General features: G+C 45.3%; 1 protein-coding gene and 1 long non-coding RNA gene across 8 annotated transcripts in view; one reads left to right on the top strand and one right to left on the bottom strand.

The window, feature by feature from the left end:
- Positions 1–19,194, top strand: part of Ikzf3 (IKAROS family zinc finger 3) — a 93,218-nt gene that overhangs the window by 59,685 nt on the left and 14,339 nt on the right. For 2 of the 7 annotated variants that reach the window (XM_087572200.1, NM_001107047.1), the window contains 4 exon segments: positions 1,789–2,049; positions 3,514–3,681; positions 7,277–7,393; positions 16,190–16,306. In XM_087572200.1, coding sequence (XP_087428326.1) covers positions 1,789–2,049; positions 3,514–3,681; positions 7,277–7,393; positions 16,190–16,306 — 663 coding nt within the window. 7 annotated transcript variants of the gene reach the window in all.
- Positions 722–3,783, bottom strand: LOC148003095 (uncharacterized). The gene is made up of 2 exons (XR_015632073.1): positions 3,476–3,783; positions 722–2,099 (listed from the first exon to the last, which is right to left on the bottom strand). It is a non-coding gene; the product is annotated as an uncharacterized LOC148003095 (long non-coding RNA).

Here is a 19,194-nt window from a genome sequence, read left to right as displayed (position 1 = left end):
AAAATCCACCGATTTGCACTTCTCTGTGGAAAGTAAAGCTTCCAATGTTTAATCACTCAGTGCTTGAAAAAGAAAATAAGTGTCTATACAGCAAGCCAGCAAACTTTACTATGTCTTACATGCTGGTCTCATGAGGCAATGTTTTAGAGTTTTATTTTGTTTTGGAGGGTTTAATATATAAACCCCTTCTCCATTTCTTCTGTTGTTGTTTGATTTTATTTTCTGAGACAAGATCTCACTTTGTAGCCCATGCTGGCCTGACACTCATTGTGTAGACCAGGCTGGCTTTATACTCACAGAGATCTACCTGCCTCCTTGGCCTCTGAGAACTGGCACTGAAGGTGCGTGCCCCCATGTCCAGCCAGCCTTCTGCATGCCTTCTGTCCTTCCAGTTGGCAAGGCATTTGCCACACACATGAAGACCTGAGTTTGATCTCGAGCACCCGAATATAGCGGCAGGTACAATGGCAGGCGCTTGTGATCCCAGCACTGGGGAGGTGGGGACAAGAGACTCCCTGGTGCTCACTGACTGGCTCTCTGAACCCAAGTCACTGAACTTCAGGTCCCAGGGAGAGATAGACCGTGTCTCAAAAAACAAGGTGAACAGCTCTTGAAGAGTGACATGTGAGTTAACTTACACACACACACACACACACACACACACACACACACACACACACACACGTTGTAGCATGATTGAAGAGATCATCAGGAAGTAGAATGCTGCTTACACTCTGTGTTCCGTTCCCCCCAACTGTCCCCATATGCTCAACAGAGTGACAGCACTTTAAAGACCAGTGTTTAGTCATCCAACTCACTTAGGTCAGGTCAATCCCTCCTTTCAAGCCTAGTCCTGTAATTAATCTAGAGGCTTGAGTTTACTCATAGGTTGGGTCTAGATCTCTCTTCCCCTGATTGGGTTGCTCCCAGCTCGTCCAGATCAGCAGAAGCGGTTCCCTGGGTTGAATTACTTCCTTTGTCTGTCTCAACACTGTTCACCAGCACCAGATTTCCTCTGCTTTCCTCCGCCTCCAATGCTGTCTCTATCTCTCCCAAGACAGACAGAGATAAGAGGATCTTCCCATAGTTCAGACAAAAGGAAAGGGGCAAAGCCTCAACCCAGAAAAACCCGTTTCAAATCTTCAGCTCTCAATATTCGTGGTCCTCATGAAGACCTTTGTAGCATCAAAATGACAGGTTCATCTCGAAACCAAAGACCATGTCTCATTGCCTTTTTAACTGAAGCCACCAAAAAATAAGATCTGAGAATGTTTCTTCTCTCCAAGGACTAGGGATAACTTGTTCAGAATGTTTGTTTCATGGTCTCTTTGTGTAGTCACACCTCAACTTGGTGTCTCTAATCTTCTGGACAGCCTAGGATGCTGCCATTTTGTGTGTGTGTGTGTGTGTGTGTGTGTGTGTGTGTGTGTGCGTGCACATGTGTGCTCGTGTGTGCATGTTTTTGTGCATGTGTACATATGTGCATGCTCGTGTGTGCATGTATATGCATGTGTGTGCACTTGTGTGTGCACATATGTACATGTGTGTGTGCGCTTTTGTAAATGTGTACCTGTGTGTGTGAGTCTATGTGTGTGTTGCTCTAACCATGGTTCTGAATTCAAACAGTAAATGGCCACCCTCACGGCACTCTCTTGTTTTGATTGTATACAACATCCCATGAGCTTCCACGGTCCTTAACTGTCAGTTGTGGGTCTCGATCTGTTCTCTGGGCCACTTCACAGCTTCAGTGCAGTCATCGCTCATGTCTTGCTCCTCTGTCCCCTGCAGAAGACTTGATGATGAAAGTGAAAGATGAGTACAGCGACAGAGATGAGAATATTCTGAAGCCCGAGCCCATGGTAGACGCAGAGGAGAGCGAACCGCCTTACAGCTATGCAAGAGAGTACAGCGACTATGAAAACATTAAGCTGGAGAGACACGGGCCGTACGACAGCAGCAGACCCACCAGTGGGAAGATGAACTGCGATGTGTGCGGCTTATCCTGCATTAGCTTCAATGTCTTGATGGTTCACAAGCGAAGCCATACCGGTAAATAGCCTCTTCCCTCCGTCTGTCCTCAAAACTGTCCTCATGCAGCCCTGTGAGGAGCGGAGGGTGGAATTGGGGTCTTTCTTTGGATTCTTTCATTGCTGTCTGCTGTAATGTTGATGTCTCTTTTTGCATTGCCAATTTACCCAGTGCCTCTCGTTTGTGCTTCACTATGGGTTTGGCAAATGCATTGCAAATACTGTGGGTAAAAAAAAAAAAAAAAAAAAAAAAAGACTAGCAGAGGCCTGGTGTGATGGCGCACACCTTTAAGCCCAGCATGCGGGAGTCAGAGGCAGGCCAGTCTCTGAGTCTGAGGCCAGCCTGGTCTACACAGTGAGTTCTAGGACAGCCAGAGCTACATTGTAAGACTCTGGAAAGACAGAGAGAGTCAGAGAGGGAGAAGGGGGTTGGGGAGAGAAGAGAGAGAGAGAGGAGAGAGAGAGAGAGAGAGAAGCAGGAAGAGAGACAGAGAGAGAGAGACAGAGAGAGACAGAGATACAGACAGAGACAGATGTATGGAGAGAAACAGAGAAGAGTCACAGAGAGACATAGAGACAAGGAGAGACACACAGAGAAAGATTAAGAACAGCCATCTATTTTAGCCAAACGATTCTGCTTAGTCAGTGAGCAGGGGCGGAACTGTATGCTTTGCTTCTGAGAAGTCTTCCAAGTGCTTTTACAAGGCACATCCACAAAAGCAGGTCCTCTCACTGTGTTGGAAGGGGATGAGTTTTATCGTCAGTCTTAAAGACTTCTTCCTATGGTAAACAAGTCACACTGAGTCAACAGATTCCAGATGATGCAGAGACTAAAAAGACAGACTGGTGCCTTGGCGCCTTATTACATCTTGTATCTAAGAGTTTCTCAGTGTCTCAGTCCTAGTCCTCGGGAGGCTGCAGCAGGAGACCATCATGAGTTCCATGCCAACCTGGGCTACAGAGGAAAACCCTACCAAAAACGGGGGTGGGGTGGGGAGCCAAGACCACCAAAGAAAAAAGAGGCTTTTAATTCCAGCAGCAGCTCACAGGAGGCAGCAGCAGGCAGACCTCTGTGACTTTGGGGCTAACCTGGTCTATAGAGTGAGTTCCAAGCCAGGACTACACAGCGAGGCCTGGTCTCAAAAGTACAAAAATGAAGGCTGGAATCTGTGAGCCTCTTCTTCAAAGGCAGCTGCATTCAGATGCCAAGAAATGGAGAGGCTTCTAGAAAGCTCCTGAATCTGCTTGTGTCCCTTGGCACTGACAAGGCGAGACAGCCAGAAGAGCTGTTCTGAGTGGGAGCGCTCATTCTTCAAGGAGGAAGATCCCACAGGTCTCTTCACCTGAGGAACGCAGCCCCCAAGCCATCTGTGTCACTGTGGGTAGAGGTGCCTCGAGATGGGCTTCTACCCTGGGCCTCTAATCTGTGCACCCGCCTCCCCACGTACCTTGTGATCAGCGATCTCCTTTTTCATCCTTTCTGAAGGTGAACGCCCGTTCCAGTGTAATCAGTGTGGGGCATCTTTTACTCAGAAAGGTAATCTCCTTCGCCACATTAAGCTGCACACAGGGGAAAAACCTTTTAAGTGTCACCTCTGCAACTACGCATGCCAAAGGAGAGACGCACTCACGGGACACCTTAGGACACATTCTGGTAAGTGAGGACACGGACGTCCCATGCCTAGTGCCCGTGGAAACGAAAGAGTGCTTAGGCCTCCATCTGTCACCCCCTCCCCTTCCGAAGGCTTGTGTGAGCACAGACCTCTAGGGCTAACTGCACTTCCATTAAGGCATTAATTGCTCTCCGTCTGCCTCACTGGAAACTGTCCCCTCAGCAGCCTTGTGTCTGGAGAACAGTGGCAGTCAAACAAATTACCACGCCTTTGTAATTTTTTTTTTTTTTGTGAGGGAAAAAAATTACATCAGTGTTTTTATGGTAAACTGATTGTTAAAGGATTGTTGTCTTGATTTGCACACACATACATTTTCCAGTTTTCCATTCAGAAACTACACATGCGAGCTATGTACAGCTGGTAATTATTATAAAATAGGAACGAGGCGGGGGTTAAGAGAAGACACAGAAGTTAAAAGCACAGACTGCTCTGCCAAAGGACCAGAGTTCCATCGTTGTCACCCATATCTGCTGCCTCAGAGCCAACTTCAGCTCCATCTCCAGGGGGTCTAACAGCTCCCCAAATGCTTGTTCTCGCGTGTATATATCCTAACAACAGACACCACATAATTATAAATGTAAAAAAAGAAAAGAAAAGCTGTAATTCAGATATAAATTATTATTTGAGGTTCATTTTGGTGGATCTGGGCTAAATTTCTTATTCACCCTGTTTTGAGCTAGGAACCCTTCTTTGTAGTCCTGGTAGGACTAGAACTCACTATGTAGACCAGGCTAGCCTCCATGTTGTAACTGTCTTCCTGCCTTTACTCTCCAAGTGCTATCATCACAGGCTTGCACTACCCTACCCAGCTTCTGGCTAAATTTCCTAACCCCAACTTCCCCCTTCCTCAGCCCACTTAGTTTAAAGCTCTAAGAGCAGCCTCGAGAATTCTTAAAAAGCCACACATTGCCTTGATCTTGTGATCCTTATTTTGAACAAGCAAGGTGACACTTTAAAAAAAAAACATTTAGAATTTCCCTCTTAGAAAAATAAGACTAGTCCTATTTTCAAAATTGGGACCTCGTGTTCTTGATGTTATCTGTCAGAATTTTTAATTTGAGAGAGAAAGAGGTTTGTTTTTATGTCAGACCGTGTTACTGCTTTGACTAAACCCCGGCCCCATCTCAAAGCTACTCCCAATTCAGAGGAAGATTAAATAAGCCAACCTCAGCAAAACCCACGACAGATCACATGTGGCAAAGAGGGTTTCTCTCTCTCTGTCTCTCTCTCTCTCTTTCATTCTCTGTGTGTGTCTCTGTGTGTCTCTCACTGTCTCTGTCTCTGTCTCTCTCTTTCATTCTCTCTCTGTGTGTCTCTCTCTCACTGTCTCTGTCTCTGTCTCTCTCTGTGTCTCTGTCTCTCTCTGTGTCTCTGTCTCTCTGTGTCTCTCTCTCTGTCTCAGTCTCTCCTTCTGTCTCTCTCTGTTACTGTCTCTCTCTGTGTGTCTCTCTCTGTCTTGGTCTCTCTCTTTCATTCTCTGTGTGTGTGTCTCTGTGTGTGTATCTCTCACTGTCTCTGTCTCTCTTTCTCTCTGTGTGTCTCTGTCTCTGTCTCAGTCTCTCTCTTTTTTTCTGTCTCTCTGTTTCTCTCTCTGTCTCTCCCTCTGTCTCTCTCTCTCTGTCTCTCTCTCTCTCATTTTAGCTCATTTGACAATGTAACAAGTCAGCAATGGGTATGATGGGGAAACAAACAAGAAAACAAAAATAAGATTTTTCTCCCACTGCCCTCTTTTATGCATAAAACCAGTAGGTCTTTTGAGACAGATTCCAGAGCACCCAAGTTATGCAGAAATGAAACATATTTAACCATTGCAAACTGAGACTTTATTTTGGTTTGGGACTTCATAAGGATCCTTTGAGGATGCTTTTAGTCCCAAAGCAAGAGGAATTGGAAAAGAAAACATTTTGTGACAGAACTGGGTGACTCAGTGGTAGCATCTAGCACACACACGAGGCTCCCAGCTTGATCCCTCATATAACAAAAATGAAAGGGGAAAAACACTTTTCAGTCTGTAAAACACTGACAATTTTGTTAGGTTATGTTTTATCAATAGATCAGAAAAAAACTGGCAAAGAGAGTTGAGAGTGTTGCTTTCCTCTGGATAAACTTACAGGGAAACTTTTGATTTGTTTTAGAAAATTAGTTGAAGCCATTTTTGCAATTTGTTCTTTCACGTGTTTATTGTTGTAGACCAGGCTGGCCTCAAACCCACAGAGATCTGCCTGCCTCTGCCTCCTCGGTGCTGGGTTTAGAGGGATGAGCCACTCTGTCTGGCTATTGCAATTAAATCTTAAATCTATGATTAAAAACATTCTCTGTTAATCAGTCATGCCTTGCCCATATTTTCTTGAAGCCACTTGATAAGGATGTCCCGCACGCTCCAAACCTGTGGGTGTTTGATGTGTCTCTAGCCTGACCCTAATGCCCACAGACCGCCAAGTTCCTTATTTAAAGTTAGATGGACGCCTCAAAACAGGAAGAGTGCTTTCCCGTCCTCATTTTATTGGAAAGAGCATTTCCCCTGCATACTTGTGCTCAAGGAGGCCAGAAAAGGGCATCAGATCCCCTGGAACTGGGCTTAATCTGGATGGCGGTGAGCTGCCAAGTGAGTGCTAGGAACCGAACCCAGAACAACAAGCACCCTAACCTCCCCAACAGCCCTAGTACTCTTTTGGTTTTTAAGTTTTATTTATTATAAGTACACTGTAGCTGTCTTCAGACACACCAGAAGGGGGCATCAAATTCCATTACAGATGGTTGTGAGCCACCATGTGGTTGCTGGGAATTGAACTCAGGACCTCTGGAAGAGCAGTCAGTGCTCTTAACCATGGAGCCATCTCTCCAGCCCTAGGAAGTACTCTTAACTGCTGAACCATTGTCCCAGGTCCCAAGTCCCAAATATTTTGCTTTGTTTGTTTTTGAGATGGGGCCTCACTCTGTAGACTCGATTGACATCAAACTCACAAAGAGCCTCCAGTGTCTGCTGGGATTAAAGACGTCATCACAGTCACACCTGGCCACACTCCATTTTGTACCACACTTCCTACCTTAAAGAACAAACGACCTGGTTTGTCTCCCTCCCTCCCTACCTACCTCCCTCCCTTCCTCCCTCCTTCCCTTCTTTCCTTCCTTCCTTTCCCCGACCCCTGCTTCCTCTTCCTTCTCCTCCTCCTCTTCCTCCTTTTATGTTTAACTCTAGATCCCCTAGGACTAGAGTTACAGCTCATGGAAACCACCCCTGTGGGTGCTGGGAACCCAAGTAGAGTCCTCTGGAAGAGTAGCCACTGCTCTTAACTGCCGAGCCACCTCTCCAACCTTCAGGACCTGTTTGTGCTAATCAAAAAGACAGGAGATTTAACCTGGAGCCAAACACTAAATAAAACAGTGTTCACCCACTCCAGTCCTTTTCAGTATGTTGCTGTAAGAGTGGACTGTAGCCCTGTTTCACCTTAACAGTTTTGACAGCAACATAGACTTGGAGGTGTGGATCCGGCCAGGCCAGCAGCCCCATTCCTAGAGTTCTAAGAGCCAGGTCCCAGTGTGTAGGGGTCTTTGAGTGCTCTGTCTTCCTTCTAGTGGAGAAGCCCTACAAGTGTGAGTTCTGCGGAAGAAGCTACAAGCAGAGAAGCTCCCTGGAGGAACACAAGGAACGCTGCCGTGCGTTTCTTCAGAACCCTGACCTGGGGGATGCTGGTGAGTTGCATGGTGCAGGATTGCTGGACTTGTCAGCGAGTGTCTGGTTTAGGTGGTGGAGACAGATTCTAGACAGAAGAAATAAGCAAGGCAGAGAGATTGTGAAAGCTATGGAGAAAAACAGAGCAGCAGGTACAGGGAAACTGTCGATCATGGAACATTTTAATGGACTTAAAGGCATGGCAGTGAGCCCCACAGGTCACTGGGGACCAGTACATGCAAAGGTCCTGAGGTTCAACTTGGAAAAATATAAATATAGCCCCATGTGACTGGAGCAGCGTGAGCAATGGGACGCGAAGCCAGAGGGGAGAAGGGAAATCAGATCTTATCAGACTTCGTAGGCTATGGTAAAGACCTTTGAGAGAAACTGAAAAGCTTTGAGCACGGACAGGTGGTGTCACCGGACTTCTCACTTGAAAGCCATCTTCGTATTTGTTCGTGAAAGTAGATTTGCTGAAGTCAAGGCTGGACAGATCTGGGGGAATCCAGTGAGGCATTGGTGGCAAGAATTCAAGCCAAAGAAAACCGTCTTGGCATTGACGGAGGTGATGGTGTTCCGATTCGTAAACTCGTTTCAAAGGCAGAGGCTGGGCAGAGCCAGCAAGGTTTCCTAACCGTATTGGGATGGCATTATCAGAGTGTGGCACAGGCTGGGGAGTGGTTAGCAAAGAGTCCGTTAAAAAGTGCAAGGGGGGGGGGGTTGGGGATTTAGCTCAGCGGTAGAGCGCTTGCCTAGCGAGCGCAAGGCCCTGGGTTCGGTCCCCAGCTCCGAAAAAAAAGAAAAAAGAAAAAAAAAGTGCAAGGGTTTCCTTTACCCAGGGCCCGAAGGTGATGTCTTTGTCTGTGTGTGTGACTCACTGTGATGTCTGTGCTTGGCTTTGACGGGTTTCCTATTTCCTCCAGGGATTTGAACCGTATGCCTCCTGACCACAGGTCGAAACGTTCTGCTTCTCCTCCATGTCCAGCGTGGCTTTATTTCCTTCTCTTCTGCTCGCCTCAGCCTAAAGCTTTTCTCGCTTGGCATCTCTGGCAGTCAGCCTTCCTCCTATCCATGCGGCCTTCAGCCTGATCCTGCAGCACGGGCTGGGGACTTGGCTGTTTGGTTATGAGAACCGAGTGCTTGTTTAGACCGGGAAGCAGTCCGCATGCGCACTGGTGTCAGACAGCTCTGACTGGAACACTCTGAGTGGCCTGAGTGGATGGTTACAGAGTGTGACAGAGCGAAATGTGGGAGTTATGAGCAGCAGAGTGGAAATCCTGAGCGCTCGCCCTGTGGAGTGGAAGGAAATTGTGCTTTAGTTAAAACCTGCTTCCTGGTTTAGGCGCTGGGCAGCGGAAGCTCTTGGGTCTGTGCTTGCCTCTACCTCCATTCCGACAGCTTCTCGATGGCATCTCGGGTTTTATCAAGGACTCTTATGTCCATCTTGTTTCTGGGGAGTGCTGCTTGCTCCTTTAATAAAAACAACTAAAGCCCACCCTTCGCCGTCTTCGGTCTTTTGCTTAGTAGTGAGTTTGATGATTGTCCACAGAAGAAACAGCTAATCCTGTGTTCTCGATTTAGAGGTGGGAAAACAAAGGCTTGTCAAAATCCATTGACTAACTTAAAAACCACTAGAACTTTAGTTTGCTTATTTAGTTTATGTGTGTGTGTGTCTGTCTGTCTGTGCACTCAATGTATGTGTACATGTGTGTGCATGCATATGTCTAGCCATGTTGTTTTGTTTTTGTAGTACAATTTAAGGTGCAGTTCATACCTACTCGTAGATGAAGAAGAGTCCATGTATGAATTTACCATATTCTGCTTTTCTATTCACCGATTAATAGATATTGGATTTATTTTCCACTTTGGGGAATAATAAGCTATATTTTTAGTGATCTTATATTATCTGGATAGCAAAAGAAATAAAGCAATACATACATACACATACTAGTGTGTGTGTGTGCATGTGAGTGTTGTGTGTATGTATATATATGTGTGTATGTATATATGTGTGAGTATGTGTATATGTGTTGTATAAATGTGTGTGTGGTTTTGTGTGTGTTTGTGTATGATTGTGTATGTGTATGTGGTTTTGTGTGTGTGTGTGTGGTTTGTGTGTGTGTGTGGTTTAGTGTCGGGGGGGTTGGTGTGTGTGTGTGTGTGTGTGTGTGTGTGTGTGTGTGTGTGTGTGTGTCCTGACTCTCCTGGAGACAGGAGGAGGACCAGAAAGTTCTCTTTCATATACATTACATTTGAAGCAATTACTTGTAAAGTAACTTTTATTTTGAATCCTCATATCATTTTAGTAATTTGTAGTTTTAAAAGTTACCAAAACAAGTATTTAGACCTTTCAGAAGTGCTGGGCGGTTTGGGAGGTGCTGGGCTGCAGACTAAGCCAATTTGCGTTCGTAGGGTGTTTGATGGATGTGTGCAGCAGAGTTTAAGTCTCAGCAAAAAGTAAAGGGTTAACCAAATCAGCAAGTTTTGATTTCATTTTTGTTGTCGTTGTTTTGGTTTTTGAGATATGGCCTCTTTACATAGCCCTGGCTGCTGGCCTTGTAACCCTGGCTGGCCTTGAACCTGCAGAGATCCACCTGCCTTTGCTTTCTGGGTGCTGGGATTAACAGAGGTGTGCACCACTGCACCCGGCTTTAATTTTTTTCTTTTTTAGGTTACATAATTGGTAAAGTCACAGCTTAATCAAGTGTAAATACCACATGCCGGAACTATATAACTGAGTCTTAAGTCTTAAATAGTGTCCATATTTTTTTTTCTGAGATCCAAATGTGAAGACTTTCTGATCCAACCCAAGCCAATCCTTTATGGACACCAATCCTTCTGTGGTTTCCCATTTCTATCTCCTGGTAACTAGGAGTCCGGTGTGAATGCCGTGTTCTAGCCCAGGTCTGACCAATGCAGAAAAGTTTTTCTACTTTCTACCTCCATCTCTCTCCATGCTGGGACCACATGCATGTGCCACCATACCCAGTTTGATGTGGCCCTGGCCAGAGAAGCCTCAGCTCTGTGCAGGCTACACGATCAAGCAGCTGTGCTTACTTATCCCCAGGGCAGCACATCCTAAAGCTTTATCCCTCTAAAATGTCCCTTCTAAAATGCTATCCCGAGGGTTGGGGATTTAGCTCAGTGGTAGAGCGCTTGCCTAGCAAGTGCAAGGCCCTGGGTTCGGTCCTCAGCACCAGGAAAAAAAAAATGCTATCCCGAGGCCTGGAGCATTCATGTAGCAAGCACATGCTTAAATCAAAGTGCAGAGTGTGGCAATGGCACTCAGGGGTACCCAGATGCTGAGGCAGGATGATTGGAGGGTAGGATAGCAAGACCCTGTCTCGAAGGAAAGAAAATTTAAGTAAGTTAAGGTGCAGCGGAGTTCAAGAGACAAGCTGGGGACAGAGCCACCAAACCTGTAAAGCAGACCTTCCCAAAGGGGACAGATGAATGGCATCAGAGGAAAGAGCAGCCTCTGAAAGAGTACCAGTGTGAAGTGACAGGACTTCCAGATGTTCATTCTTTATTCAGACACGGCTGGTTCAACGCGGTACGCGCCACAACCTGGGTCAGCACTGTTTGCAAGGAGACTAAGCTAAGGGAGACTCGTGAGTTACTGCAAGTTCAGCCCAAGTCTGTACAGATGCCATGGGTAAAATCATCGCAGTATTCGGGTCCTGCTGCCTAATGGAGTCCAGGTGACCCTGGACCTCCTCTCCATGTCACCTTGGTCTTCCTGATGTCCATGTGGCCTCATTTCACACAAATGATACTTGAAGCCAGTTTTCTTGTGTGTGAATAATCATGAGTTCTGGCAATAATAAGCCTTTTTGTTTGCAGTACCCGATCTCAAACCAGGGCCTTGTATATTCTAGACAAGCAGTCTACCATTGATAAGAACATCTATAAAGGAATCGACTAAAACGTGGTGTGACAGCACACACCTTTGACCCAGCACTCTGGAAGCAAAGTCAGGAGGAGTTCTGTGAGTTCAAAGCCAGCTTGATCTACAGTGTAGAGTGTACAGAGCCACACAGAGAGACCTTGTCAAAAAGAAAAACCCTAAGGTGACCAATTAATTACGCTTATTTTGTGAGTCTAGGAGTTAACATTTCTCTTCTTTCTGGCTGCCTCAGTTGAGCTAATGCAAGCACAGGGATCTCAGGATGAAGTTACATTTTTTTGACAATGTAACACACTTTTTCTTCTAAGAGTTAAAAAAAAAAAATCAAGTCTGTTTCCTTAGCAGTCTTCAGGTTACTTGCTCCACAGGGCAACAGTTTCATGTAACTTTTTTTGTTTGAACCTGCCTTGTCTTTGATAGCGATCTGTTGTTAGACAACCTCGTTGCACAATGACTCCACTTGTTCCCGTCTCTGTATTAGCTGCTGACCACACGGTAGAAGAGACAGGAAGCAGTGGCTGGCTTAAGCTCCATTTAACACTTCAAGCCCTAAGGAAGGATTTTGCAAAAAAAAAAAAAAAAAAAAAAAAAAAAAAAAACAAAAACAAACAAAAAAAAAAAAGCAAAACACCATCATATCGTCAAAGCTCCAAGTACTTTGAGATATTTAAAAAATGCATTACAGAAGTAATTAATAGCTAAGGCTCACGCAGGGATTAAAGGCAGTGGATTACTTCTGCGATTGTGATTTTCAATGATGTTTTATTATTTTTCCAATATGTCTTTACAATCTGCTGCTAATAAAGGTTGACATTACCTACTATGTAGTAGACGAGTGATGTAAAAGGAACTTGTTCCAGAATCCCCTTTGCCCATTGAGGATCCAAATGTGCCAATGTCTACCGTCCCGGATTCCCCACCCCCACCCTGACAACATTAAACTGCCAGATACCACCTAGGAACGGATTTCCTATGTCATCACTCAAACTCATATCTTCTTCCTTTGCTATCTTGCCAAACTGGTTTTCCTTCATTTACATTTCTGAGACTCCAGTGTGGCAAAATAACAGGTCTAGACTGCATGAATAGACAGATAGTTGAGTTGTAGAGATGGAGGGGAAACCAGGAGTCAGAAGGCGTTCTCTTTTGTCTTTCCAGTGTACTTCCTAAACAATTCCTGAGCCCAGCCGACAGACATCTGACTTGATGTTTAGAAGGCGCCCATTCCGTGTGCTTTTATTCATCAGCTGTCTGACAGCTCAGAAGTAGAAAGGCAGGGGAGTTTGCCCTATGTTGTTACTGGTGGCCTTCGCTCACTTGGCAATTAGAAAACAGTTAAGTCTGTGGAGACAATCTCAGCCCCATGGGGGGGTTCCCCATGATTGGCAGAGCTGGGATCTGAGAGTCACTGAAGGACAGATGTGGGGAAGGTGCAGAGAGGAATCTGCCTCTTGGTTTCTTGCAGGAGGTACCTTCCCTCTCGGCAAAGCTGTGAGATGGGAAAATAAAATAGGAAGACATTGGGAAGCCTCATGCCTCGGCTTATCTGTCCACCCATGAACACTCCTGAGTGTTACTTTTCTAAAATGTCAGGTATTTGGTCACTGATTGCCATGTTGAGAGTTATCTGGAAATGACTGTGAAGACCGGCTTGGTGGGTAACCAGGAATAAGAAAGGTGATGTTATCTCAGAAGGTTGCCACTTAGTGACATGCCCTAATTACAGTTATTTAGGTCAACGTGTCCACGCATCAGCATCCTCTCGAACGCAGAGGATGTTGATGGCGTGTGCCCACAAACCTGCTGATGCTGATGGTGACTTTGGTAAAACATAAGCAGCCGCTCCTAAAAGATAAGTGGGAAACCAAGGCACTGCACTTGGGGTAGGTCCTAGGTCATGATTTGCCCACAAAGGGAGCGACCGCAAAGGACAGAACACAGTGGTAAAATGGGGTCAAAAGTAAAAATTCCCTAAGTATTTCCAACGTCATTTCGATCTAAATCATTTCAGTCAGAGATACAAGCGTGGAGGCTCTAATCCTCTCAGAATGACACCCCCAGAGTACAGACATGGTTCCTTCTCCCCTGCTTCTAAGAGAAAGGAAGAGCAAAGAAACTAACCCATGTATTGGGAATTGATTTCCAGTTCCAGACTCTCCCTTTCATCTCTGCTCAAGGGGCTTTGGGTAGTGCCACATCTGGTGGTGGTTTGTATGAACGGAAATAATATGTGTGATCGTTTCCTGTTTGGTCATTTTAACCTGTCTCCGGACTGAACAGAATTTGACCCACTTCCCTCAGTAGCAGGGTTCTGTCCAAAGACCTGGCTGAGTCTGGAAGCTGCCCTCACCCCTGGTCCTGAGCATAGTGTGTTCATTTGCATAAGTTATGTTGGCAGCTGGAGCAGAACTCAGGATATGTTTCTTCAGAGCCAAGAGTTATTTTTGACAAGAGCCAAAGTCAAGTAATGCTGGACTTTTGTTGTTGGTTTTGTTTTCTTTGTGTGTGTGTGTGTGTATGTGTGTGTGTGTGTGTGTGTGTGTGTGTGTGTTGTGTTGTTGTGTTTTACTTTTGGAGGCAAATTTTCTTTTATTACTGACTTTAAAAACCACACAAAGTTTTATATTGTATGACACCTGAAGTAGAGTTCTTTTGAAGACAGTACTAAAGCAGAAAATAATTCTTGGAATGATCTTTTTCTAGTCTGGCATTGATTCCCTCTGGCCCAGGCTGACTGACCCGTCCTGCAGATCTTTCTCTGCCATTCATTTTCTGCAGTGGTAGCCATGGTCATGTGTCTGACAGACCAGGAAATGTGGGACAATTCTCTGTGCTGGAATCTCTTTGCACAGCAAAGACTCGTCTGTTACAGGGCAAGTGCTGACTGTTCCCAAACCCGTCCTAGGACTACCTCATTCTGTGAGCTATGCTTTGCTCTTTAAAACCAGTTCCTTAAACTAATTACATTTTCTTCTCCCTTAGACACTTTAGAAAGGTATGGATGTTTATTTTAGACCTTCTGACGTGCTCAGATAAAACCCAGACGTGTTCATAGCATTACAATCTTTGCCAGAGCAGGGATGCATACACCGTGGCCCTCCGGGCAAGTGCAGCCAGCAGTCTGTCTGTGCACAGGGTTTTTACTATTTATTTATTGTGTATGTATATGTATGTTGGTATATGAATGTGTCCACGTTTGCCTGTGTAAGGTGTGCCTAGAGGCCAGAAGTTGACTTTGAATGTCTTTCTCAGTGACTGCCCACCTTATTTCTTGAGACAGGGTCTCTCATGGGCTTGCACTGGCTTTTTTAGGTGGGTACTGGGGATCCAAATTTAGGTTCTTATGTTTCTCTACAAGCACGTTACCTGCTGAGCCATCTCCCCAGCCCAATGTCTCATTTTTAAAGAGCTGTAGAGTAGGAAACAGAAATATAAAAAGAGACTATACAGCCCACAAATTTAAAAAAAATATTTACAACCAACACAAGCATAGAAGTGTGCGTGTGTAATCCCAGGATTTGAGAGGTGGAAGCCAGAGGATCACACATTTGGGGCCAACCTTGGGGCTGTGTCACAGAAAGATCCTGTCTCAAAAATAATAATAACAAATAATCATACATAGTACTTTTACTCCTTTTCTTTTAACTGAAATAATTTACTGATCCTTGAGTCAGGCCAGCATTATAAAGTCTTAGGCCTTATATTTATGGCAGCTAATGTGTCTTCCCCCTCGAGCTGTGCTATCTCATTGGGTACTGCTGGCTGAACCAAAGTAAATTATATTTGTCCAGTGTATCAGCACTCTTTTTATATGCCTCTAGTGGACTGAAATTCTAGCTCCTCTCCCTCCCCCAGAGTTTCACGTGGTAGTCTAGGATGGCCTACAATTTAACTGCATAGCCCAGGCTAATCTCAAATTCATGGCATTCCCCTTGCCTCAGTCTCCCAGGTATTGGGGTCACAGGTGTGAGCCACTGTGTCCTGTTGCCTTTTAAAGTCACCCAGTGAGCTTTGGAAATGCTGTTGTCCCAGCCCCTCGGCAGAGTGAAAGAGACCCTTCCTAAAGACAGGTCTCATGTGTGTATGGGAAATCAGACAACACTACTTTGCAGTCGGGCCTGACAACTCTAGCCTGGACCACTCTGATGTCTAGCTATGGTTGATCATGAATCCACAGGCTCAGGCACTTCCTAGTCTCGGGTTTCATTAGAGATATAATGGAAACGGAGTGCACACATCGCTCTTTAATTTCAAGACGGCAGTGTGGCTCAGGGACACTTTAATGGAAACAGTTGTCAGACGTGAAGAACTTACAAAGCAAAGCACAGAACCCAGAGAAATGGAATGTGAAAGAGAAGAACAGAGAGAAACGTAGTAAAGAAAGAAAATGACTCAGTATTTCAATACCCAAATCACTGAGTAGATTTCTTGCTATCTGGGTGAGTATATCTATTTTCAAAAGTGCTATTAGCATAAACAGAGCACTAAATCTGGGGCACCGTGCCCTCTTTTTTTTTTTTTTCAAAGTTGTTAAGAAGAATTATATCAGTGTGCAGGTGTCACACGCAGTTACTCAGAATCAGAAAGAAGGCTGATGGGGGTTAGGAGACCTCCATCTATCTATCTTTTTTTGCAACCAACCACGTCCAAGCTGTTTCTTCAACACTTCCTCTTGCTAATGAAGGTACTAGCTGGGGATGGGCTGGGCTTTCCCATCTCAGCCTAAGACTGCAAGATTTGAATGCGCCCCTGAACCGGCCTCGCTGACCACAGCAGGTACCCGGGGCAGAAATCTGAGCAGGAAGGACAGGTAATGGCAACACCCGGACTTCAGACCGGACGCTTCTTCCTGCCTGTTTCCCATCCTCCCATTTACCAGTGCCCTCTTCTCCTTCTTCTTCCAAACCAGCAAGTGTGGAGGCGAGACACATCAAAGCCGAGATGGGAAGTGAAAGAGCTCTCGTTCTGGACAGATTGGCAAGCAATGTGGCTAAACGAAAAAGCTCGATGCCTCAGAAATTCATTGGTAAGATCACACGGCCCTTTTCTTGCTTCTGACAGCAGATACCTTGGGTGAGATAACACAGAGATGTTTACTGCTTGTGCTTGCCTCATTCGTTCCGTTAAAACCAGGCTTCTTATTCTGCGTGGCTGGTTCATTTTGATGGCTGTAGTATATAGATTTTTTTTAAAAAAAAATATTATCTCAGAAGCCCTAGCTATAGAACAGGGGAGCATTTGGTATTGTTTCTTAAATGGAGTTGGTGTTAAAAATGCTGTTCCTTCCACTTCCCCCTGAATGACATCTGTTGCATGGATTTATGCAATGTACACCAGTAAAATGTCCAAGATAGTATCTTGGTAAAATTTTGCAATGATATGTTACAAGTTGGTTCTGTTAGCATACTCCAACCTTTTTTTTTTCTTTTTTAATGTTCTAAGGCATATCGCCACATTTTCTTGAATTTGTTGGAGGGCTAGCTTTAGCAGAACGTCCATGGAGAAACCGTGGATTTAAATAACTCAGCCTGACTTGATCGCTGTCTTGCTGAAGTTAGCTTTTATGTCGTTGGTTTTCGCATTGTCAGAACCACCAACGGAGTGGGATGACAGACAGTGACGTTCAGACAAGTGGTGTGGGACTTACAAATGGCAGGGCTATTTTATTTTCCCAGATGTTTGCATGCTTTGTGACCACAGTGTTTAAAATAGATTTGTAGCTGGGAATTAGGCAGCAGACTTCAAATGTGCCAGTTTTATGATAAGTTGAAAAGTTGGTGGTGTTGCACAAAGATAGTTATCACGTAAAGAAAAGCCATCCTCAACACTGATATTTTGAGATTTGTCAACACCCTTTTGTAAAGCTGCTTGATGCTTCTAACTTGAGTCTTCTTGTGTTTATTGATTCCAGTGGCTTTTATACATACCAAGTGCCTTTCTACTTTTGTTTTATTTTGCATTTTTAAGACAGGGCTTCTCTGTGTAGCCCTAACTCAGAGATCTGCCTGCCTCTGCTCCCCTCTCCACGTTGCTGGGATTACAGTCGAGTACCAGCACCTCCTTGGTCGCCTGTTTACTTTTAACTCTAAGATTATTCGGGCCTAAGTAGACATTCAATTGAGTTATATGCATTGTTGATCTTGAAATCACAGAAGTTGGTGTTTCTGCTTATTTATTTTATTGATATTAGCTGGATGTATTCTGCGTGCTTTTTGTCACTTCAATAATAAATTGTAGCACACATCTTTAATCCCAGCACCCACAAGGCAGAGAGCAGTAGATGTCAGTGAGTTTGAAACCACCCTGGTCTACATAGTGAGTTCCAGGCCAGCCAGGGCTATAGAGAGAAACTCCCAAGGGGTATGGTGGAATGTTCCTACATTCCCAACACTTGGGAGGTACAGGCCAGAACATCAGGAGTTCAAAGCTATCCTCACTACATAGTAAGTTTGGGGCAGGCTGGGCTATATGAGAAACCCTGCCTTTAAGAAAAAAAAAAACTAATCAGTCAGTCAGTCAGTGAACCATCAACTAATCCTGGCAGGCTGAAATTGGTCTGCTTTAGTTTATGGAGATTTTTGTCTCCCAATCACTTCACCTTCTTGTGAGGAGATGTGTCAGGGGGCGTGTGATGACTTCCACAGAAAGGTTAGGCACCTGGGACCAATCAGGATGCCAAAGCATTACCTGGGTAGCTCCTGACCTTACTCATGTGAATCGACGGGGTTGTCAGCTTCTAAGAGTGGCTCTTCACTGGAGGAATACCTTGGCTGTAGAAATGGCTGGCGATGATCGGGAGGGGCACAGGATGAGAGGGCAGGGAGCACAAGAGTCTCCGTTTCAGCCCCGTTTTACTCGGTGCACTAAAATTCCAGAGAGGCTCCATCATCCTCACAGTTGGCTTAAGTCTGTGGCTAAGCAAAGCCCTACTTACTGTGGTAAAGGTTGCTAGGGTTGCCCTTGTTGTTGTCCTCAGGTCCCCTGTGTCTAGGTCCACTTGGCTCTCTCTGCTGCTGCCTCAGGGAGCCATGCTTTCTGACCACAGGATTTCAAACCTGCAAACACACACATCTGAGGACTCAGGTTTCAGGCTGGAACCTCACTGCACCAGCGGACTTTGGAAGGTCTGATTCCTCTGTTTCTGAGCCATTCTGGATGCTAGGATCAGGAACTTGGAGGAGTTAGTGCTTTTTGCTTGTTAGTAAAACTTGTTCTTTGACAGTTTCATGTTCATTTGGTACCTAATGCATTCTGGTCACTCCCCTCTCTGGTCACTCTCCTCTCTGATCCCTCTTGTCCCCACCCTGTCGGCACACTACCACCACTACCACCACCCTTACAGACCCCTTTCCCATATTTACTAGTTTGATTTTGTGTAGTGTCCCAGAGAGTTCATCTAGGGTTATCTGTGTGACCCTGAACTTAACTCTAGAGCCCAGAGGGCTCACCAGTGCCAATTAACTGAACAGAGTCATCAGCTTCAAAGACCAATACATTTGGGCCTTTTTTTAAACATTTTTCTCCTTTTTTGGAATATGGTACCATAGCACAACTTGGAGGACACTTCCCTGCATTTCTCAGCCGTTTAGACAATCTTTTCTGGGCCCCTGTTTACTCATTTGTGAACGAGAAAACTAAATCGGGATGAAATGACTGGGAAGGCCCCTCATCGAGAGTCTATGCTAAATGACTTCAAGATGTCAGGCAGAACCAGCTTGTGTTTTAGAGAACCTGGCCATGTGATTTGGCAACCTCTCCTCGAGCCCCTAAGGATAGAGTTTGGTCGTACACCGGTGCTGAGCTTTGACCTGGGTGGTTTTGTTTGCTGGTTTGGAGGGTGGCTCCTAGGGGCCGCATCGTTGGGATGTAAGTGCTCAGTGATGTGATGTAAGCACTCTAGTGAACGATGTCACC

This window comes from Rattus norvegicus, chromosome 10, assembly GCF_021556685.1.
Source record: "Rattus norvegicus strain SHRSP/BbbUtx chromosome 10, alternate assembly SHRSP_T2T, whole genome shotgun sequence".
Taxonomy (NCBI): Eukaryota; Metazoa; Chordata; class Mammalia; order Rodentia; family Muridae; genus Rattus; species Rattus norvegicus.
The sequence above is the reverse complement of the archived record's forward strand: the minus strand, read 5'-3'. Positions and strand labels throughout refer to the sequence as shown.